General features: G+C 44.1%; 1 protein-coding gene across 3 annotated transcripts in view; it reads right to left on the reverse strand.

Moving 5' to 3' along the window:
• elf1 (E74-like ETS transcription factor 1) overlaps window positions 1–23,866 on the reverse strand; it is a 58,899-nt gene that overhangs the window by 4,010 nt on the left and 31,023 nt on the right. For 2 of the 3 annotated variants that reach the window (XM_080746137.1, XM_080746138.1), the window contains 7 exons: window positions 13,146–13,540; window positions 6,525–6,693; window positions 5,803–5,901; window positions 4,873–5,034; window positions 3,995–4,078; window positions 3,003–3,195; window positions 145–492 (listed from right to left, as the gene is read on the reverse strand). In XM_080746137.1, coding sequence (XP_080602263.1) covers window positions 145–492; window positions 3,003–3,195; window positions 3,995–4,078; window positions 4,873–5,034; window positions 5,803–5,901; window positions 6,525–6,693; window positions 13,146–13,217 — 1,127 coding nt within the window. In that variant the 5' untranslated portion in view covers window positions 13,218–13,540. The remainder of the gene's footprint in view (window positions 1–144; window positions 493–3,002; window positions 3,196–3,994; window positions 4,079–4,872; window positions 5,035–5,802; window positions 5,902–6,524; window positions 6,694–13,145; window positions 13,541–23,866) is intronic. The other variant, XM_080746139.1, reaches the window with a different exon arrangement.

Below are 23,866 nucleotides of genomic sequence, written 5' to 3' on the forward strand. Positions count from 1 at the left end.
CTATTGTGATAACTGTGTATGTGGTAAATATGCTATACTTGACCTGATAACACTTTGCTATTCAAAAAACAATGATCAAAATAGGGACACCAAGTTGAAAGCGGTTAAAAGTTCCTCGACATGGCCCTCGTGCACATCTCTCACCTCATCCCCGCTGACGTGGCCGTCGCCTGGTTTGACTGCAACACGTGGAGCGTCTGAATCAACTGCTCGGCCCCGTTGGTTTCCAGGTAAAGATCGTCGTCGCTCGGCTCTTTCTTTATGTGCTTGACCGACGCGTGGTGCTGTCCGTGGGCCCTGCCGCTCCCCCTGGACCCCCCGCGGACACCCGACCGCCCGTGGCCGCTGGACCTGTGGCTCCCGTATCCGCCGTGGTGGGCATCGGAGCCCTCGTCGTCCTCGATCACCACCAGGTCGGATGGCATCTCCTTGAACTGGTAAACAAGCCGCTGTCCCTCCACCTTGGCCAGGATGCCTCTCTGGTAGTAGTATCTAGAGCAGAGTGGATAGCGGCGCCGTTTAATGCAGTGCATAAGTTATCATCATGAAATGGTAATGGGCCCCTGCAGTGTTCAATACTCATTACAGTATATGGTTATGAACACAGCCATGGAAATGATGTCTGCGGGGGTCCGGCGCTGAATCGAAGCTAATGTGCGTGACAATTACTATCTTGCTTCTGGAATGGAGTCTTTCACTCATTGGAGCTTTAAACCCTATATACTTCATTGACTGGCGTGCCCCAGGGTCTGTACTTGGTCCCTTCCCTATTTCCCGCTACACCATTTCTTGTTACAGAAAATAGCCAAACTACAAGATCTGCTATTTTGACCAAATGTTGGCCTATTATAGCATCCCCAGAAGAGGGACGCTAGGGTTCATGTGATTAAGCGTCTTGACCAGTGGTTCCCACACGGTATGGCGAGGCACACTGCTGTTAGCCTGGAATCCACACTGATTTGCTACATTCCTCTTTTTCTAAACCCCCCAAAAAATATTCTTTCCATTTTCAACTTAGAGTCCCTATTGGGCATGCCATTTTATTTCTTTTATTTATATTGATGTTATTTTTCACAAATTTTCAAAAACAGTGAAAATAACACAGCTCAGCCTGTCGATCCGGTATCACTTTTGCTACTTTTGAACATTTGTGATGGCTTCAAGGGGTTTTCACTTTAAAACGCTTCTGGGGTCATTTTATTGTCTACTCGAGTTTTTGTGTGCACACCAGAAAGATTTTAAATTGCTTGATTCAATATTTATATATATTTAGATCTTTGTCTCCACCAGCCGAAGGCAGGGGGAGAGTATGTTTTCGCCCCTGTCCGTGCGTGCGTCCGTGCGTGCGTCTGTCCGTGTGTCCGTGCGTGCGTCCGTCCTCCGAGTTTGTTACCAGCTAATCTCCGGCGCCGTTGGCCCGGACGCTGCCAAAATGAGCACACACACTCCCTGGATGCCAATTCAGAACCTCTGCCCCACATTTTTCAAATGGCCCTGTTCTAGCGCCACCATGAGGCCCATGTTTGCAAAACACATTTCTGTACACTACTCCTACAGATTTTGTCCAAGAATCACGCAAATCGGTAGACAGCATCTCTACAGTCATGTGATCGACACGGATCTGTCTGATTGTCCATATTCCATCCTGATTGGCTGATATTGCCTTTCAAAGTTTGTAAGATTGGTCCATTTTGGACAAAATGCCTCAAATCACAAATGCAGAGTGCAATTTACATGAAATCGCGCACACAGGTTCCCACTAGGCTGAGGAAGAAATGACACTTCAAATTTTTAAAATCAGCCTCATGGTGGTGCTATAACAGGCCGATTCGTGGTTTTACCTATAACGCCACCGATCAGTTTCAAACTTTGTAAGCGCACTCCCTGGATGCCAATTCAGAACCTCTGACCCACATTTTTCACATGGGCCTGTTCTAGCGCCACCAGGAGGCCAATTTGTGCAAAACTACCTTTTGGCCAGTACTCCTACAGATTTTGTCCAAAAATCACGCAAATCGGCAGACAGTATCTCTACAGTCATGTGATCTACATGGATCTCTCTGATTGTCCATATTCCATCCTGATTGGCTAAGATTGGCTTTCAAAGTTTGTAAGATTGGTCCATTTTGGACAAAATGCCTTAAATCTCAAACGCAGAGTGCAATTAACATGAAATCGTGCACACACGATCCCACTAGGATGAGGAAGAAATGCCACTTCAAATTTTTGAAATCAGCCTCATGGTGGTGCTATAACAGGCCAATTTGTGGTTTTACCTATAACTCCACCGATCAGTTTCAAACTTTGTAAGCGCACTCCCTATAGGCCAAGGAAAAACCCTTTCCTTGCATTTTTCACATCAGCCTTTTATAGCGCCACCTGGATGCCGACTTATGTAAGACACATTTTTGGATATTACTCCTTCAGACTTTACCCAAAATGAACACAAATCAGTACACAGTATCTCTACAGTCATATGATCAAGACGGATCTGTCCTGTATTAAATATTCCATCCTGATTGGCTTAGATTGGCCTCCAAACTTTGCAGGATTGATCCGTTTCAAACAAAATGCCTCAAATCAAACACAGCGTGCAATTGTAATGAAATTGTGCACGCACATTCTCAAAGGGCCAAGGAAGAAATTACACTACAAAATGTTCAAATCAGCCTCATGGAGGCGCCATGAAAGGCCTAAAATTGGTGAAGAACACATGCCACCCTTTTTACATTGGCCTATTATACCACCACCGGGACGCGTGGCTGGTGGAGACCTGTGCTCGGAAGAGCACTTCTTCTAGTTTTAAAGTGATTTAAGTGGTTAAACACTTTATTTGGCAGTAGTAAATACAAAAATATTAATAATAATAAAAAGATAATTGAGTGGTAACACGTGTTATAGAGGCTATTTTGCACATATGTTTTGACTTGCCCTTTTGTGTAGATATAGAGGCTTGTTGGTAATATTATATTACTATTACTAATAATATATGTCCCTCTAACCTGAGAGCTCTGCCCATGGTCTCATAGTTCATGTCAGGCTTGTTCTTGTGTTTGCCCCACAGCTTGGACACGGCTTTGGAGTCCACCAGTTTGAAGATGCCTTTCTCCCGCTGTGTCCACTTGATGTATTTGGGACAGGTGTTTTTATCCTGCAGCAAAGCCAGGAGGAATTCCCACAGGTAGATGGTGCTACCTGCAATATAGGGAAAAAGAGGGGAGAAATGAACTCGTGTTTTCAATGTGCTAGCCTATCAGGTCTTCAGTCTTAGGGTTTTGAAGCAGTGCCACAAATATCTATCATTTAAAAATTAGCAATTAGAATTTAGAATTTCAGGATTTTTGTAATTTAACAATTGCTAAATGGCAGTGATGCAAATCATGCAATTACTGCACATACTACTTTTATTCCCTTAACTTGAATAAATCAATTCTGCTTTTGTATGCTTTTGTGTGTGTGCATGTGTGCGTGTGTGCCTGCTTGCGTGCGTGCATGCTGTGTGTGTGCGTGCGCTTGTCTAGGCAGGGAATTAATTATACAGGGCTTGGCAGTAGATTACTCTTGTTTGTGAGACGCTCTGGCCAGAAGTGGTTAAAAACAGCAACCCTTCCAGCAGTCACTTGAGTCCCTGCCATCATGACAGGGTGATGTATATGTGTGCAGTTGAACCCCCCCCACCCCTTCTCTCTCAGCATCCAGCTCTGTATAGTGTAATGGGTGCACATCTAGTGAAACTAGCAGCTATCAGCAGTGCATCAATGCGCCCTCCAGCCCACAATCACTTCTATTTCCCTGTGAAACGCAGCACTTTGAGAGCACCTCATCAATTAGTTCACCTCGCATCAACCCCCCGCCCGACCGCAGGAGGTGGGAGGACTGATGTTTGCAAGCTCCGCGAGAGGAAACACAAAAGGGTACGCAGAATGAATGAGGCGAGACCTTGCTTTGAATTGGCCTGTTGTTACAGTGAAGCGCACTAGTTAGTGAGGCTTACCTTTACCCTCCTTGCTCTTCTTCCTGAGTGGCAGGCTGGGGGTGGTGATCGGGGAGCAGGGACGCACCGCCCGCGGCTTGCGCACTATAAGGATGGAAACGGAGGAGAAGCGCACGTTAGGATACTACGGTGACCAATTACCTACATCACTGTCAGCTGCTGAACACTAGAATTATTTAAAAAAGATGTTGTAACCAAGGTGGATATGGTTAACAAACAAAAATAAATGTGGAATAAACATTGTTGTTAAAGTCTCACTATGAAATTTTTAATGAATAAAATTTAATTTTGTCCAAGCTGTATGGTAGAGTATTTTAATACAATATATATACAATTGGTTTGTATTTTGTCTCCCTGCTCTTCTATTGAGACATTTAGATTGTGTCAAAGGTCATGTCTCACCTAGACTCAGGATCTGACATGAATTTTGACCTGATGGTCAAGATGTAATTTATCCCCTGAGCAAGCAGGTCAGCTCTATTAGCTCAATGGTAAAAATGTCAGCACTTGCACAGGAAACCCGGGGTAGAAGAGGAAAGTTACATGGTGCTGCTTTAACTGAATAAAAAAGCAATGCTATACAAAGATATTTCGGGTGGATATGAAACCTATCTTCCAATTTAGTTTTATGGTATGTTGTTGTTTTTTTACAAAATATTTTTGAATCTTGCCCCTGAAATTCCCCCAAATACAATAAAATACTAAAACTATAACACTAAAACTAATGAAAACTAAACAAAAACTAAGCATCTTCACAAAATAAATGCTAAACTAGGAAACCCACTTAAAAAAAAACTATTAATACTAACTGAAATTGAAAAACAAAGTCAAAACAAAAATAACAAAAGTGCTAATAACCTCAACTGCAAATGTATTACCTTTGGTTTTTCTCTGTGGTTTGGAGAAGCACTTTTGTGGAACCTCATCCATGGATGAGGTGTCTTCATCCATTGATATGTCAAGGCCACCATTGGACATCTGGTCAGGCCTCAATGGAATGTAAGTCAAGTCTGACTCCAGGAGATTGGTATAGGGGTGAACTAAACATGAAACAAGACACTTAGGTAGGGCTGTCACGATTATGACATTTTACATGACGATTAATTGACACTCAAATAATTGCGATTAACGATTTAATTGTTCTTGTCGTTGACAATTACATTGCTGTTTGGCTTTTAGGCCAGTTGCACATGGTAGATATGACACATAACCTAAATATACAAAGAAATTACTGACATATTTGACAACTTTATACTTAAAAAAGAGCATTGATAGTAGAAATATGCGACACGTTGTGAGCTTGTAGATCGGCTATTTCCACTATTTTTGACTTTTATTTATCATGGAAACGATTATGACGATTATGTCAAATAATCGCAATTATGTCACATAATTGCGATTAGACGATTATGTAATAATTGTGACAGCCCTACACTTAGGCTACAGACGTAACCAAACCTATGAACATAATGTTTGACAACATTTACAATGCAGAACTAGAATAGAATATGTTGGTTTTTAGATAAATAAACGTTGTTGTATTTTAATCTCCTCGAGTGCTCGGATCTCAACTTATTTTTTCTACAATATTTTAATCCCACTCATCCTAGAAGCACCACATATATTTTTACTACGATTATATCTCCCTTGAGCACCCGGTTGTTCTCTGCTTTTCGGACTAAAATCCTGTTTTATTTGATGGCCTTCCTGCCCTGGCATTCGGCCTTTGTGCCCTCAGAAAATGGACAACACAAAAGGCCTTGCCCCTAAAATGACGGAATTCCAGGCCTGGAATAGAACAAACATACTCATGCGCTTCTCGTCCAAAATGTTATTTGGAGACTCCATGTTAAGAAGTGCAGTTGTTGCCTCGTTGTTCTCCATGCCATCTCCTGTGACAGTTGTTTCTGTTGACCAATAAAATACAAACAACGATCAGGACGTGATCTTACTGCTTTATCCCAATCCTAGCAAACCTCATTTACACTTTTTTGAATGAGGGACGCTCATTAAAAGTGACATATCTTCAACACACGTTTAAACATTGACTTATGACATTATCGACTTCTAAACTGTGATGTAATATTTATAAATAGCCATATATCTTAGATAAATAAATAAAGCGTGTCAGTGGACACACTTATGATTTTTTTTAGGGTAAGAGGATGTCAGACTATTCCTGTGTTATTATAAGTATAGTTAACCGGAGTCCGCCTAATTTTTAGCTGTACACTAAATATCTTTGCCGAAAATAGCTGATCTACAAGCTCACACACATCCTTTCTCCGATCTACCAGCTATTTTCACAATTTTTGTAAGTATAAAATGGGTGTTAAGTCCCTATCACTGAAACCGCTTCAGGCTATAATCCTTCATCTCAGATTAGAACCTTTGTTTTGTTCATACTAGCTTTCTCTGAAAAATAGAACAAAAACGAATGAATTGTTACATTTATCAAACGATGCACTATTCCTCTTTCAAACTACAAAGCAAATCATCTCAATTCCTCCCATGTCCTTCCGTTGCTTACCTGAGAGGTCCACACCTCCGCCCAGGATGGGCTCCTCCACCACGTGGAGGGTGGTGTCCACCAGGATGCCGTTCACCTCATCAGACTCCAGGCCAGAGTAGACCTGCATCAGGTCTGCTGCCGGCACCTGCTCCACAATCACTGCTGGGAACACCGATGGGTCATCCAGCTACACACGGGAGGAAGCACACAGAAGACACACAGTTAGTTATTATCATTATTATTATTATTATTATTAGTAGTAGTAGTAGTAGTAGTAGTAGTAGTAGTAGTAGTAGTAGGGTAGTAGTAGTAGTAGTAGTAGTAATAGTAGTAGTAGTAGTGAGTTAGTGAAATGATTTGGGGGCCAAAGGGTTGAGAGAGAGACAGAGAAAGAGAGAAAGATAACAAGTGCGCGAATATGTGTTCATGCATAGACATGAGTGCTCCAAAAATTGTAAACTCTACAATACCATGAAAAAACAATTAACATTGCATGAAAGCCTCCATTAAAGGTCTTGGATATAACACAATGCTACAACACTCTTAACTCTGTCAAAGAGATCATTTGAGGATAGTTGCGCAGGTCCACAGGGACCTGCAGCGCCTTGAAAAGACAGGAACCAGCTGTCTGATATTGCCCAACTTCTCCTGAGAAGTTAATGCTATGCTCTGAGGTTATTCCAACCCAAATGAATTGTTAATGGAGCAGTCGTGAATTTCAGTTAAAGCGCTCCGCTTTTAGAAGCCCACTCCTTCATTTCCAGTAGGGCACTGCCTATTGCCGGAAGGAGTGAAGTAACAGAGGAAATTACCAGAGTCGGGGCCAAACCATTTGGGAGCCACATGAGAACGATTGAGGAACCAACTGTTATCTGACAACGCCTTCAACACAAGGCAATGTCAAGAGTAGCTGATTTGGTGTCAAGAGGAAAAACGCAAAGCCTTTCTCTAAATGAGTGAGTCACACGGCCGTGAGAGGAAAAGCTACTTTTTCTTTTCCGCAATATGGCCCTGTGACTCAGGGTGTTATTTTCCTGGTTCCAGTAGCACTTTGGAACAGCTTTGCACTAGTGTAATTGTTTACACAAGCTAAAGTAAAATAGAGGAAATGGAATGACATTAAAAGTGGACAACTATTTACATATATCATTATTACAGCCTATCATAATGTTGACATCTATACTGTGTATATGATTTTTTTATATCATTATACACAGTATAGCTGTCAACATTATGACAGGCTGTAATAATGATATATGTAAAGGCTCTTATAACAAAGATTTGGTCTCTTGTGTGGAGGTAACCAGCTGGTGCACCAGCATTCTAAGGGACCACATGCACATAGATCCAGATATATCTGTGCTTTCTAAAGATCTTGATAAAACAGTTTTATGCAGTGTTTAATAACGTATCCTTCTATGAATTACGCAAATCTCTGCGTGTCCCCAGCGTATCTCGATAACCGCCCAACTGATCGACTTCAAACTCGCTGCATGCAAGTGGGAAGATGATCGGATCACTCGGATGTTCCCTCAAAAACGATGAATCTGAAAATCCCCACTCTGATGTCATCAATATGACATCATAGTACTGATGTCATAGAGTGGTCTTCACTACGTATTTGGCAATGCCTGTCTGACACGTAACTCCATATTATGGGTATAAAAGGGACACAGACAGACAGACAGTGCCACATCCACTCTGTCAACGGCTACATCAGGGATTGTAAGCAGGAGGGGCATCGTTCCCAGCATGCATCGTTCCCAATGGGCAGCAAAATTAACAAATGAGCAAATCTTCAAGCTCAATAAAAGGCATCCCAATGTTGTAAGCTTATAGATCTACTTTTAAAATATTTAAAAGATAAAAATAAATAAAAATAAAAATGTCCATGACTATGACAGGTTTAAAGTGGTTTAATTAAATGGCTCTATGCTGGACAAAACAGCTCAATGTCAGCTGACTGCCAGCAGATGGCAGCAGACTACACCTCAAAATGGTATTATTGAACTGTGAGCAACTAGTAGAGAAGTAGACTAAACAGAGCCAGCCCAGTACTAAGCAGCAGATGTAATAGCTTTGTCAGACTAAAGTATGTTTTCTAGAAAGGCAAAGTTAATTCCAAAACCTGCTAAATTCCACACACCAAGTACTGAATGTGAACTACTCTAATGTGTCGTGCAGATGGACAACTATGCTACAAAGCCAGCATTGATGGCAGAATAAAGGTTTAATTATGTGCAACACAAAGCGCTCACATTCAAAACAGTGAATAGGAAAGCAACAACCAGTGACAGTGCTTATTGCGACCGTAGGTCGCAGTTTACTATCAGAACCGTCACAGCTTGTGACGCCTGACACTGACTGTGGTTCCCCCGGACACATCACTGTGACATCACAGTGATGTCAGATACTCAGAGCAGGGATCTCCATATATGGGCTTAAACAGGTGACATCACAGTGATGTCAGATACTCAGAGCCGGGATCTCCATATATGGGCATAAAAGAGATTCTGTTAGGGATCTCCATATATGGGCATAAAGGGGATTGTATCCCAGGTGATGCCCTGTTAGGAGAACCACACTAACAGAATCCATATATGGCCAAGACAGATGGCGCGACCTCGCCCTCTAGGGCCCTTAGGCGTCTTACTGGTTTATATACTGTATGTGTGTGTATTACATATGCAATATATAATATCTCAAGCATTTATTAGTGTGTGTGTAGCATTGTGTGTATCATTGTTTGGCATAATCTATTCATTCATTTGACCTTTATTCAAGCAAGCAGGTGAATAAAGGACATGGTGTAATGGACTCCTGTGGGGGAAACATATATAGCAATTCTAGAAGGAGGATCCGTTTGGATAGAGGCTTATCTGTCTCTGCAACAAGTCCTCATTGTTGGTCTGAACCCCCCATGGTATTCCAGGTGTCTGGGCCTTGGGCTGCAGGCATGGGAGGATCCGGGGGAGACGGGTGGAAACGGGAGTCCTTGCATTCCTCTACACTTTAACTAGGAAATTAACAGGCCCTGTGGTGTGTACATTATCTCTGTGCAACAAAATGAACTACTTTATTTCTTTGGTGTCAGGCAAGAGCTGAGCAAAAACAGCACCTTGCAGCCTTTTGGGGATTCATCAACACCCTGGATTTTGCTTTGGCTACAGAAACCATCAACGTGTCATTGACATGACATATGCGTCCCATTAATATGAGCAGTCAGACACTGTATCAGACAGGCAGACAGTGAGAGCACATCATGTCTCCCAGCCCACGTTTACAGATGCCTGTTGTCCTTGAGTCTGTGCGCACGCCTCTGTGTGTGTGTGTGTGTGTGTGTGTGTGTGTGTGTGTGTGTGTGTGTGTGTGTGTGTGTGTGTGTGTGTGTGTGTACAGTATGTACCCAGCAGACATTTCAGACTGCCACTACTGAGTTCAGTCAACTGTCCATCAACGCCAGCGCTCCACCCCCCCCCCCCCCCTCCTCCCAGCCGCAAGCAGACGCACAGAATCCCACACTGAGTCTGCTGACAGAGCACAAGGATCCTTAAGTAACCGTCTGTCTCTGCTGTTGTTTTGATGTAACGAGACTCTTGTTTTCGCTGGGGACACCTGCAAAATACTCGCCCCCATTGTCATGTAAACTAAGTGACATTTTGAGAATTGAAATGTCCGCCACACAATGTGTCAGCATGTACTTGCGAAAGAGAGAAATACAAGTCGAGGCGTTACGTTTTCAGAGGGTCATCGAGTTCATTAAGCACTTTCTTCGATACTGGATTTATCATTCGCCGTTGTGGGGTAAGAGGGGAACTTCAACCAGCTTCAACCAGCCAAAATTCTCACGTCTCCCCACCCTTCTCCGTTCCCTCCACTGGCTCCCGGTTGCGGTCCGCACTGAATACAAAACACTGATGCTGACCTTCAAAGCAGCCAAAGGAACGGCTCCTCCATACCTCCAAAACATGATCAACCCCTACAACCCCACCCGTTCACTCAGATCAGCCAACACAGGGATGCTGACAGAACCCTTGCTAAAAGCCCTAGGACAAAAATCCACTCGTCCTAGACAATTTGCCCTCCTGACCCCCAAACTGTGGAATAAACTCCCTGTCGCACTTAGAACTACAGACTCACTCCCTAGCTTCCGCCGTGGACTGAAGACTCACCTCTTCAGACTCCACCTAAACCAATAACACTACTGTAACACTCCCCTGCTCTCAATGACCATACATGAAGCTAGATAGCATTTTTAGGTTTTAGAAAAGTTTTCTTTTTGTTTTTTTACACTGATTAGGTGCGTGGTCTACCTATGTTATTGATTGTCTAGATTGATATTCCTATACATTGTTATATTGTTGTTGATGTACTGACATATTATCTTGCTTATTATATTGATGTATTGATGTTGTAAGTCGCTTTGGATTAAAAGCGTCTGCTAAATGCCTAAATTGTAAATTGTAATTGTAAATTGGAACGGGGCTCCTCCATGGTTTCGAAGCTTGGTGGGGTTGGTGGTGGGTGGGGGGAGTTGTTCTGGGGGTGAAGTGCACCACAGCAAAGTATGTAGAACCCAGTCTACTATGGAAATAAAGATATAATGGGAACTATGCACGAAAACACATTTCACCCACTTTTTTACTGTAAACCTGTGATGTGACAACAAAGCTGATTCTGATTCTGATTCCGATTAGGTCATGTTTAATTTTGTTGTTTTACAAATGTATTTCTTTTCTTTTTATTGTGTGTCTTTACACTATATAAAGAAATGTGATCATAAAGAGAAAAATGTTGCTTAGAGATATTTTCTAATATTTTTTGAAGGTCTTGGATAGCCTGTTAGTATAGCGTTGTTCGATATCCGTCCACCGAGTACAAGCATGGCTACATCTTCCTCTTTGTTGCCTTGAAACTGTGTTTCTAATAGGGAAACAGAAGAGATTAGGATCAGGCTCTATTTGCATTTCTTAGTTCCCTATTCTAGCTTTGAAAGCAACAGCATCAGTACAAGCAGTTCCCCTCACAACTCACTGCTCTTCTGCTTTACCTGTTCAAACCCACTTTCAATGTCCTCCTATTAGAGTTTGAGGAAGTGGGGTGTACATAGTATCACTGACACGGGCACATTTAATATATTGTTGACCAGGATTTAATATATTTTTAAATACTCATATGTTGTCAATCACAGCACTTAAGCCCAATATACCATACTTCATTGTAGGCTACGACAAATAGTAAAAGAATTGCCAATTTACAAGCTCATTACATGTTGCATCACGGTGGATTATGGGCCTATAACAGTATGCCCAAAATAGTGACACCAGGCCGGAAGCTGGAAGCACAAATTTTGTCTACTTCCTAAACTCAGGGAAAGATGTTCTCTTCAGGTGACCAAGATTAAATTATACCTACAGTAGAAATCTACACAATGTCCTGCAGTCATTACTTGTTTCCTACTGATGTTAAAATCCAATATCACAAGGCTAATAATTAGAAGTTGGATATGATTCTACTTGGCTCAAACAGCTTTATATTGCCAAAATAAATCTGCTATCAAATGATAGCAACTGCTATAAAGAGTGCAAACAAAATGGCAACTTTGATCGGCAAAAAGTTATTATAAAAGTGTCTTTGGCATTACGAGCAACATTGCTGTACATGCTAGCTTTTCATTCTCGTCATCGCTGGGGTATTTCCATGGCAAGCAAGGTGAACATGAGAGAACGCTACCCCGTTTGCGTGGGTGAGTGAGTGCAGGGAGGAACCAAACGTGTTGTTCTGGAACAATGCAAGTCCTTTTGGTGGAATTAGCCTGTCACCTCCATATAACTTTAGTAACTGGTCTGTCAGGTTAGGCCTGAACTGGCGCCATTCAGGGATCCAGTGACGACTCGTCATTCTAGTCTAGATAGACACACGAGATACAGGTTCATATAAACACAGGCGCATGCACACAAACATTCACAGTGAGTCCACTAGCAAGTTTGGTCTTCCACAGGATTTGGACGAGGATGTGGGGGTGAGATATCAACACACCTGACCAGGGTACACATATTGGCACAGGCGCTAGCCGGGCACACATAACAGTAACCTTTGTGCCATAACTGAACTCTGTGGCCAAGCCCCGCCCTCCCCTCCCACGCGCGAATCACGATGACACAGCCCGAACTCCAGGTCTCTCACTCTTTCCATGTCTGCTTTGCCAACAGCCCACACTTCTCTTTGCCCCCACCACCAACGGCCCCCCAACACACAAACACACACGCACACACACACACACACACACACACGCACGCACACACACACACACACACACCACTCCTGTCTTCATCGCCATCACGTCATCAGCATAAAGACTGAAGGCTTCTGACCTACAGCTAAAACTGTGTCCTCGTTGTGTACACAAACTTGTTTTTCATGCTACGCGAGCTCTACATTAATCAACGACACCTCATAAAGAAACGTCTGTTTTAGGAGGACAGATGGTGTCATAGGGGTCCAAAGGTCCTTTCCATCAAACGGTTCCTCCATTTATGGTGCATGACTGCATAGGTACAGTCATCCACGATGAATGTGACCAAAGTGTACATTTCAAAACTTCTAACCGTATGGTGTCTTTACTGTGATGATATGTACCTGGTTGATTTCGTCCATTCCATTGCTGGCAAACTCAAACACCAGCTCACTGGGCTGAACGGCAGTCGTCATGGTGTCGAACGGGTTGAAAGGCCAGGGAGCAGACTGAAGACAAACACTCCCACAATGGCTCCGTCTTAGGCCAGACAGAGCCAACAGCAACGGTTTAACCTCCACTTTCGCCACGCAAGATGGCTTCCGCTTTGTGTTAACGTCCACCTCCTCTTTGCTCTCCACGCCGGGAGGAGGGGGTGCTGTTTGCAGCCCGCGAGGGAAGGGCAGCTCAGAGAGAGATTACGAGCTGCGTTTCAGAGGAGTGGCGTGGCCCAGATGGAAGCAACCGCGCCCCTCTCTGACACGGAGGCTGGGTCCTGATGCGACTGGAGCATCTACACCTGGTAGAGACAGGAGACAAAGGCGGTGTTCAGACCAGGGCAAAAATACAATTTGTTTCTGAAATACAGCTCTTAGGACTGACTAAATCTTTAAGACTGACAACATGATGCAACGCATCGTCAGCTTGTAGATTCTCGATAAATCAGGCTTCAGTGTCCGAGTGTCCAGACTGTGATACATCTTTGGAAACCAGATTTGAATCACATTTCAAACCACACAGGACAAATCAAGTCAAATTCAAATCTGATTTAGCAAAAATAGATTTCCATGAGCTTTATTCCTGTTCAGACTTGATAAAAACAATCTGATTCCAATGTGGATAGGCCAAACATGGCCAGTAGCCAAAGGGACCAATGTCAGGACAGTCTGTTTAATTTCACTGAGGGAGACGAGGGAGGGAGGGAGGGAGGGAGGACCGAGGGAGGGTGGGGGGATTGGGGTCCAAGTCAGTGAAGCTGGGAATTGTTGGTAAGCGTTTGTGAGGCTCATATAATCCAACTATTATGTGCACATAATCCAAGTAGTGTGTGTGTGTGTGTGTGTGTGTGTGTGTGTGTGTGTGTGTGTGTGTGTGTGTGTGTGTGTGTGTGTGTGTGTGTGTGCGCGCGCGCGCGCGTGTGTGTGTGAGTTCAAGCAGTTTGTGGTGGCTGCTGAGAGGTTTGGTGACTGCCTAGCTCCTCTGCTTCAGTTCCAGTGGAGAATTCAGATCGCTGGCTCATTCTTGGCCAGAACCATCTCCCTTCATGTCTGACAGGCCCTCTTACAAAATCATTAGGGCAGAATTTAAAAAGTAGACGGATCTGGCACCAAGTTTCACACTCTGGAACTCAACTCTACCAGCAATCCCAGTACGGCCTAAGTTATGCTCAGTCGGGACGAGAACAGGTCAACACTGGCCTGGAAACCAGACGAAAAAAAGAAGCCCTCTGCAGATTTGGTTTAGTCTGGCCATGCAATGCAGGCTAAAAATACACAGCTTGTGACTAAATAATAACATCATTGGATACATTGGTTGGAATAAACAGAGCTATTTCCTAAAAGAATTAACACTTTTAGACCCCCCTGACACCGACGATATTACAGAATGGACCAGAGTCAGTGGGCAGGTTCAGTATTTGTTTGTATATGTACAGGGGCTGTAGCCCCTCCGGCTTTATACAATCAATTACATTCAATTCAAATGGCTTTATTGGCTTGAGAAAACATACGTTAACATGGCCAAAGAAAAAGTGAAACAATACAATCAAAACAAAATAATGTACAATTGCAGGGAATAGAAATGAAGTGTTCTCAGAGCTGTTACATTGTAACTGAGGCAAATTTAACTCTTAAACCATAAGAATTGTGCATTTACTTAGAGGAATAGTTTGCCTATAAATCCACATAGGAAAGGTTATGCACAAATATCAGTTGTTTAAAGTAATTGTTCTGTTTGTATGTATGTCTTTCTACAATTTCATTTTTTTCAAAAGTGTATAAATGTTATAGTCAGTGTATGTCCAGTAGCCTATTACTACAATTTACATTTTGAGCAGGGAATACACAAGGTGATACATTTCTCATGCTTTATTGGCATGAGAAAACATACGTTTACATTGCCAAAGCAGAAGTCTCTCTTTCTCTCTCTCTTTAGTGATCTCTGAAGGAAGACCCTCTAGATATGAGCTCAGTTCAGTCCACTGGTCATGAGGCAGCGTAAAGCAGAGAGAGGGGCTGTTGTAATGATCACATGGGCAGTGAATGACCCCCACACATACATACATAAATACACACGACTAGAGGGACGGGCTCGTCTCAAGGAGCTGCCCAAATCCCTCTGTCCATGCCTCCAGGCAACGGCTGTGATGACACAGGGGTCAGGAGAAACAAACTGGCGGTCATGTGCTGACTTGAGTCAGAATGTGTGTGTGTGTGTGTGTGTGTGTGTGTGTGTGTGTGTGTGTGTGTGTGTGTGTGTGTGTGTGTGTGTGTGTGTGTGTGTGTGTGTGTGTTTGCGTGCTTGTGCATGCACATGATGAATGAGTATGGAGGGGTAGGGGTATCTCCAACCTGAGCATACCCAAAGGCAGGTTTCTGGGGACTCTGACTCACCATCTTAAGCGCCCCCCACCCACACACACACACACACACACGTCACACAAACATACACCCTTTTCCCATTGCCGCAGGGTGGGACCTTTTTGCTTTGAAATGCCTGTCTGACTGATGACGTTGTTGCATTCCAGGCCCAATTGTGTCTTGGAGGGGTGGTGTGGGAGAGGACGGTGGGACAGAGAGAGAGGGGGGGAGAGAGAGAGAGAGAGAGAGAGAGAGAGAGAGAGAGAGAGAGAGAGAGAGAGAGAGAGAGAGAGAGAGAGAGAGAGAGAGGGGGAAAGTTGGCCTTGGTGTGGGATGTGCAAAATGGTCAACTGACTTGACTAGCAATGACTGGCCCTTTTTGATTGTTGAGTCTGAGGGGTGGGAGGTATGTGACATGTGGTATGGGTCTGGAAAGCATCACTTCTGGTGAGAGGAAGCTATAGTTTCTGTGCGTGCGTGGGGCTGTATGAGGGGTACAAAGACCAATACCTTTCAGACAAACATCAAAACAATGTGTGGGCAGACATGTCCCTTTGCTCTCCCTCTGCTAAGTGACTCTCCACACACGGCGTCAAACGGACCACACAGAAGCACAGTCTTATTCTGCAACGTGGGGAAGCTGGAACTGAGACCGAAAGAAGCCATGAGCTGGTAAACATCAAGAGACTTGGACCATACTGGAGCCCTGGGAGTCTCCCCTGCCAAGCTCGTCTGTCTTCTCCTGGCCCGGGCAGAGGAGGACAAGATAACGGCAACATCCCACAGGCATGCACACACACCTGGGACCCGTTTGTTGCCTTTTTTCATTTTCTTTTTATAGCTTTTATAAGTTAACAAAGTCTGCTGTCTTTATCAACATGGAGCTGTGAGATACAGAAGCTCAGTTTTGTGCGGGGAAAATGAGCATCACTACGTCCAATCGTTACTGTGTTATCAGATGACAGGAAACAGGCCGTTATCAAATCAGCCTGAATCAAGATAGGAGAGTGTGGTCTCCCCTTTTCAGTTTTTCCTCTCTCGTCTCTCTCTCTCTAGAAAGGTAGCTTGGCCTGTGTGTTTGTCAGGCATTGTGTCATAAAAGCAGGTATGCTTGTATGCTATTCATACTACTATGCATATACAATTATGTACGCATGCATGTGTCTGTTTGCATGTGTGTATACACATGTGCATACATACACACATATACACATGCACATGCATGTGAGAGTGTGTTTTCTATATTCCTGCTGTGTGTCAGTGCGTCACTGATGTGGATGACACACTGCTGCTGACAGCAGACAGGGACACAACAGAACCTCAGCCATTAGCCCCCCCGACCCACCAACACCACCACACCACAACAGCTGCCTTGTCCCTGTGCAGAGGCAGGGCTGAGACAGCTGCATGTCGATGCTACGTCAGCCTGAGACGGTCGAGAGGGAGCGTGGATGGAAGATGAAGAGGGAGGGATTCTGCTGGAAAGTTAGCCGGCACATAATCCTCCACAGAGCAAACAGACATGCTGTGACAGGGCCTGGGTGTGGCCTGCACGGGCTGGACAGACAGACAGACAGACCGGAGTACTCTCCTGTGGTCAACACCCGGCATTACAGATCCACTGTGGTGGTTCATATCATGTGACGCGGCTGATGCGAGCCTCTCCATCCCACTTCCACACCTCTGCCAGACAGGCCTGTATGAATGTAGCCTAGCATGCAGCAGGCTGAGGAGAAGGAGGGGGGTGTACTGTAGTATGAAACAAACATCAGCCCGCTCCGCCCCTACAGCTTGGTGACTGCCCGTCGCAATAACAACCAATTAGAGTCGGGATTCATGAACAAATGCAGCATTCCCAGAAGGCCTCACTTCCCCCGCTTTAGTCTCTTCAGCTGAGCTCATTGTTGACCATGAAAGGAGGTAATTTAAGCCAATTGAATGACTACGCAATGAGTCACCCTGCATGCGGTGAGTGCAAACATTGTGGGCTACAAGCGAAGGACCACAGCAAACTCTGCTTATCTGTCATTCACTGCTCAGGTTACAAAAATCTCCATCCTCCAAAACTCTGGTGACACTACTGTGACATGCTTGTCAAAGGGCTTATGGAAGGGGCGGTGCCTAGCACTGACACTCACTCACTCACTCTCTGAGTGAGATCATGGCCACAGGGCCGTCAGCATTATTTTCAAGACATTAGTTGGGCAGAGAAAATCTCAAAATAGCTCTGACCTAATGAGGATTTTGGAAAAGCAGAGGCATAAGTAGAGAGGGGGGAGTGAGTGTGGACGACTTTCCAGCTAAGCAAGGAGAGTGAGTGGCATTCCTAGCATTTTGGAACACGCATGGTTGTCTCTGCACAGGACTGAACAGAACAACTATAAGACCGGTAGAATAGCACCGAGCGTAAATCAAGTGTCCTCTCTAAACACCGGCAAAGGTTAGACAAGCTGACATCAAGCACTGAATTTCCCATTCATCACACACACTGCTGAGCCATACACAGTTAAGAGAGTAGGGCCTCAGAACTAACAGAGAGACACTCCAGCCACAAATGATTCGGTGTCAGACCGCCATTCCGAAACAGGGTTAGGGTTAGGGTTAGGGGTAGGGGTAGGGTTAGGGGTAGGGTTAGGGTTGGGGTTAGGGTAAGGGTTAGGGTTAGGGTAAGGGTTAGGGTTAGGGTTAGGGTTAGAAGTCAATGTTCGGAATGGCGGTGTTTCGGAATGGCGGGGTGTAACCCAATGATTCCCGCCCAGCAGGTTTTAACCAATTCAGCTGTACGGCGGTCAATCACCGGTGTGCAAATTGGCATAAAAGGCCAGGTAAACATATCCTTTTAGTTTACATGGTCATCAAATGGGGTCAGCACAAAAATGCCACTTTTGCAGGACTCTTTGGGTTCCTGGCAGAGGAAATGAGTCAGGGACGCATGACTCCTGTGTGAAGTCCTGGAGCCCAGAGATACCCTGTATGGGGCTATGGAGTTCCTCCTGGTCATCGTTTCTGGGTCAGAATTCCCCTTTGGGCATATTTTGGCACAGAGAATGGCCAGTGGCCAAACAGTACAATAATACCAACTGTAAGAGAAACAACCACATTGCCAAGGAAACTTGCTTGCACAAAACCGTCATGATCCACCATTTTAACCCATTAAACAGAATTACTAAGTACCAACAATTTGCTGGGCAAGGTAGCTTATAGTTCTGTAGTGGAGACGAAACCAGCAACTGCAGGCAGACTGTTCATTGTGAATTATACAAAGCATAAAAAGGTCATTGTCCTGGAAGGTGTTTGCTAATTCAACAGAGCGGGAGGACAGCAATTAAGGAAACCTTAACACTAAACAAAGAACTGGAAAAGAAGGGTTTATTTTTCACCAATGCCATGGTAAAACAACACAACTGTCTATTTTTGCGACCGTAGGTCGCACTTACTAGAGAAAGCTGCTCGAGGTGTCCGTCCGTCCGTCCGTCCGTCCGTCCGTCCGTCCGTCACACACGTCACACGTCACACTTTTGCCCTGCTCATATCTCCGCAACCGTTGCCCCGATCCATGCCAGATTTTGCACACACACTCCTTACCTGCCAAACTACAACCTCCAAGGACCCCCGGAGCTCCAGGGACCCCCAGCTCCCTCGGGGACCCCCAAGTGTAAAAAATGAGCACATGTGCAAAAATTACCAAATGACCACCCCAACGGGGCTGCTCACGGGGCATTCCCGGGGACCACCCACTCCTGGTGCTCCAGAACGGATGCAAAAGTGGTGGCGCCCCCAGTGGAGGACCCCCTGCCACTGCAGCTCACATAAAATGCCGTAACTCGGGCTAGGAGCGACCGGGAGAGCCGGGGCCGGTACCTATTCGTCCGCCTTGGCGGCGCGGAGACCCCACCCCTCATTTCTCACATGGCCCTCTAGCGCCACCATGAGGCCGATTCAGATTTTGCCCTAAAATCACGAAAATCACTACACAGTATGTCTACACTCATGTCATCAACATGGATCAGGAAGATTTTGGAAAAACACATTTTTGCTCTATTTGTGGAGATAAGTGACCTACGGTCGCTTATCTCCCGATTAGGGAGTCTTACTGGTACAGTATAGTTTCAGTATAGGCTAAATTGAAATTGCTCACCGCCCGACGTTGCACAACGCGACATGTCTCACCATGTTTCAACTTATGAACAACTTTATTGTACAGGTTAAGGACCTGCCAAACTGCGACACCATACTGCAGATGTAATGAGTAGTACGATATTATGGGACAGAAACAAACACTCGGGTACTCGTGCATGCACCCACTAATAGCATGCAGCTGCAGTGCAGTGTAACACCAGCAGGGACGTCACAAGGGGGGGGAAAGTGGGAATGAGTTACTAGGGCCCAAGGTGGAGGGGCCTTAATTATTTTATACTTTAGCTATTGAAAAATAGCAGATATACAAGCTCACAGCGCGGCAAGCGAGCTTGTAGATCTGCTATTTTAGAAAAGTCATGAAAATGTGTTATTTTTCAATAGACCTAATTAAAGCACAAAATAACGCAGTGAATCCTTGTACCCAGGGCCCAGAATTTGGTACAACACCCCTGAACAGCAGCTATACTAGGGCATCAGAGGAACGCACAGCCTCTAATAGATCTAGCACTCTGACGTCTGTCTGTTGCACTGCTGCACCACAGCCAGATGAAGACTCAGAGAGAAAAACGTCACCTAAAGCACAAGCTTTCAGAAGCAGAATGGAATTTAATCTCATCTCTTGCGAGCCTTGTACTTTTCCACTCCGGCCCGAGGCAGGCTCTCTCTCTCTCTCTCTCTCGCTGGTAGAAGAACCCATGCCTTCCTGTGACTCTTATGCTAACTCTGCTAATGAGAGGACCAACTCTATAGTGTCCATGGTAGTTTATGGAGTGTGGGGCCATTTAATATTGCATACAGCATATGCAGTTTATTTATTATGTATATGGAAATCCCGTGGCGGTCCAAGACAAGTGTGGGAGGCCAAGTGAGGACCCTAAAATCTCCTGTTGGTTTTTGGTACCCTATTCCTGACCCCTCTATGAAACTAATGTTTACTTTATTTTTTTACTATATTTATATTCTTAGTTGTATCTTTGCATCGTGCAAATAAAAAATCAACCTCACGTTATGTCAGTCACGTTTGCACACTGCCACCCGTTTCGCGCACCACTCGGTCCCTTGCTCTCTCTATCTCTCTCTCTCTCCTTGCCCTGAAAAACGCATTTCGCAACGAAAAACGCAGCAGTGTGCAAAGACCTTTACCGCCACAAAAACTGAATCAATAAAGCATTGGTTGTACGATCCAATCCAAGCTTAAGAGTTGTGAGCTTATGGATTGTGTATTTTCGGTCTGTGACGCCTTTGTAGACAGAGTAAATTGGGCATTACACTGACATGCTAATGCACCGGGAATGGGAGACGAGTTCGACTTGCTGTCATGTCCTCACAACTGAGAGCAGTTTGTACTAGTTCTCTTTTAGAGAGGGATTCCTTTGATTATGTAACGAACAGGCATGTAGCCTTCGGAGACCTCGTCGGTTGTGTCTCAATTAGTATGTTTAAAGTTCTTTTTCGTGTCAACGAAGCCCAAATTGATATGTATTTGTCCACGGACCCCCATCTGAAAATGTTTTGTGCCAGGGACCCCCAGAAGAGAAGATTTATGTTAAACAAAAGTAAAAATTATTCAACATTTCCTAAACGTTTTTTTGATATTTTTAAAATTTCGAAAATAGCAGATGTACAAGCTCTGAGCTTGTAGATCTGCTATTTTTGAATAAACAACTTACAAGTGGTTCAAATGACTGTGATGCAATATTAACACAATTTGCTGGGGATCCCCTGGAAACCCCCAACCCAAGGACCCCCTTGGCGGTCCCCGGACCCCTGGTTGAGAGTGGTTTTAAAGATGTTATCAAGGCAGAGAATACCAAGCTTGCTGGTCGGGGGAAACCTAGATAATTATTGTTGCAAGCAGAGTTTTTGAGTAAAGGATTGGGGGGAAAAAACAGATACGTGACAAACTGACCTGTGAATGTTGCTCTCACAGGAAAGCATCACTGAGCAGCGGGTTTTCTGCTGCTTCCTGTCTGTTAAACCACATTCACAAGAACATTTTTCGGTGTAAGAGTGGAAAGTTCTTTCAACTCCCCATTTCCTCGTAACACAACATCCTTAGTACGTTTGTGTGTTTGTAACACTTTACATTTAATTGCAATAATCAAAGTTATTACTGCAATCAAATTCTAATAACAATACACAATGTCACTGGATTTTATTGTGACTAAATATTGTGTATATATTTGATAAAGCTTGATAACTATAAAACACATGTATCTGCAACTGTTGCTTTACTGTTACTGTTCACATTAATCATTTGAACCACTTTAACCATTATTTTATACTTCAGATATTAAAAAATAACAGATATCCAAACCCATAGCGTGTCACTTTGTGTTGCGCTATGAGCTTGTAGATCTGCTATTTTAAAATCATGAAAATTATTATATATTTTCAAAGCAAACATTTTTAACTCAAATTGTTGCTTCTGGGGGGTCCCGGGAACACAATATTTTGAAACGAGGGTCCGCAGCCAAATACCGGTACATATAATTTTGGGGGGGCTTGACTTGAAAAGGCTTGAGCACCACTGATATAGAAACATACATTTTTCAGAAAACTGTTTACAAGACATTTTTTAATTGGCCTCTGAAGATTCCTCACTCGTCTTTTAACATGAGCAAAGTCTGTGATATCCAGTTTTTCGGCGCTAATGAGAGTGTTGGTTAACTCAAACCCACACCTGCCATGTGCAGATCCTCATCCTCATTGCCCACAACGCCTATAGTGTGATAGATGCACACACAGAAAACCATACTATTTCTGACCGAGCTGAACCGTTGCCTCCCCAGCATGCTACAAAAGTCAGTCTCAGTGAAAAGGTTTTACAACAGTAGTTCTAAGAAGAAGAGCGTATGAAGTTCCTGTAACACAATGCTCAAAGTTTGTGCGGTGTGTGCAAAAAGAATCCACCCCCACGCCCCGCACACCAAAATAAATGTTTATCTACCATGAGAGTATCTGCACATTTTGCACAAGAGTGAATACTTAACACACATTGAAGTATAGAATGCCATCTATTGCTCTAGCCTAGAGTATGTTAGATAAAAGCAACAGGTAAAAAGCTAAGGTTGGATATCCATTCAAACACAGACCAATGCTGTTAAATGCTATCAAACATAACAAGTGCTGTATAACTTGCTATAATCATTCATTACACAACATTATCAATATCAGCTCTGTGTGGGCTCCTAATCAGGGCATTATTACAGTGAAACATGTTTTTTTTTATCGCCCGTGGATATACGCTTTTTGTCACAACTAACCCCAGCTCACAGATATAGCCTATTCAGAACAACCCCCTGTAGCCTATTTCTATTATGTGGCAAGAGGCCACATGCTACAGATAGGAAGAACAATTTGAGTTGTGAAAACAGGACAGGAAATTGCAGCAAAGTTCTAGAACAGACATCTGTCTCTCCCACAGTTTGGCTTGAGCCAACACATACAGTATACTTTATTATATTATACTACCACTCTAGGACGCTTACAGGTCTATGGCTGGGTACAATTACGGTTCCATTTGTACACTCTCAGAGTTATGGGGTCCTTGAAATTAACACGTTTGAGAACCACTTGTCTATTAGCCAACAAGGTTTTATAAATGCAAGTGGTTTTGACAAGACACAATGCACATCCCATAGCAGGGAAGCTGCGGAATGCGGCACTACCTCTCTATCCAAAAACATTAGCCTGAAGGATGGCCTGACACTGACTTCATTGCATAATGCCAGACCTGTGCATATAGGCAAGATCACAGAGAACTCAGCACAAGTCCCATTTGAAAACCACGCAGCACAGCCAATCTCAAGCGCTGCACTGCAGAGACCTCAGTGGCAAGGTGGCAGCTACCATACCTTGGATACAGAGGAACATAATAAAATGTACTTCTTAAAATAAATTCATCATGCGTGTTGCTAAGGATTGGCAACATGACTGGGGTGACTGCGTGCCTTTGCACGTGCAAGACACCAGTCATGTTGCCATACCTTAGCTTTTGCTGAACAGCAGGAGGAGGAACCCTCCGGCGTGTCTGTCCCCAATTGGACAGTTTCAAAGTAATGCTGAAGAATAAATGAAATATAGCATCAGACACACCCATACTGGGTCAGAAATACGAGTCTCTG

This window comes from Nannobrachium achirus, assembly GCF_963921795.1.
Source record: "Nannobrachium achirus genome assembly, chromosome: 17".
NCBI classification, from domain to species: Eukaryota; Metazoa; Chordata; class Actinopteri; order Myctophiformes; family Myctophidae; genus Nannobrachium; species Nannobrachium achirus.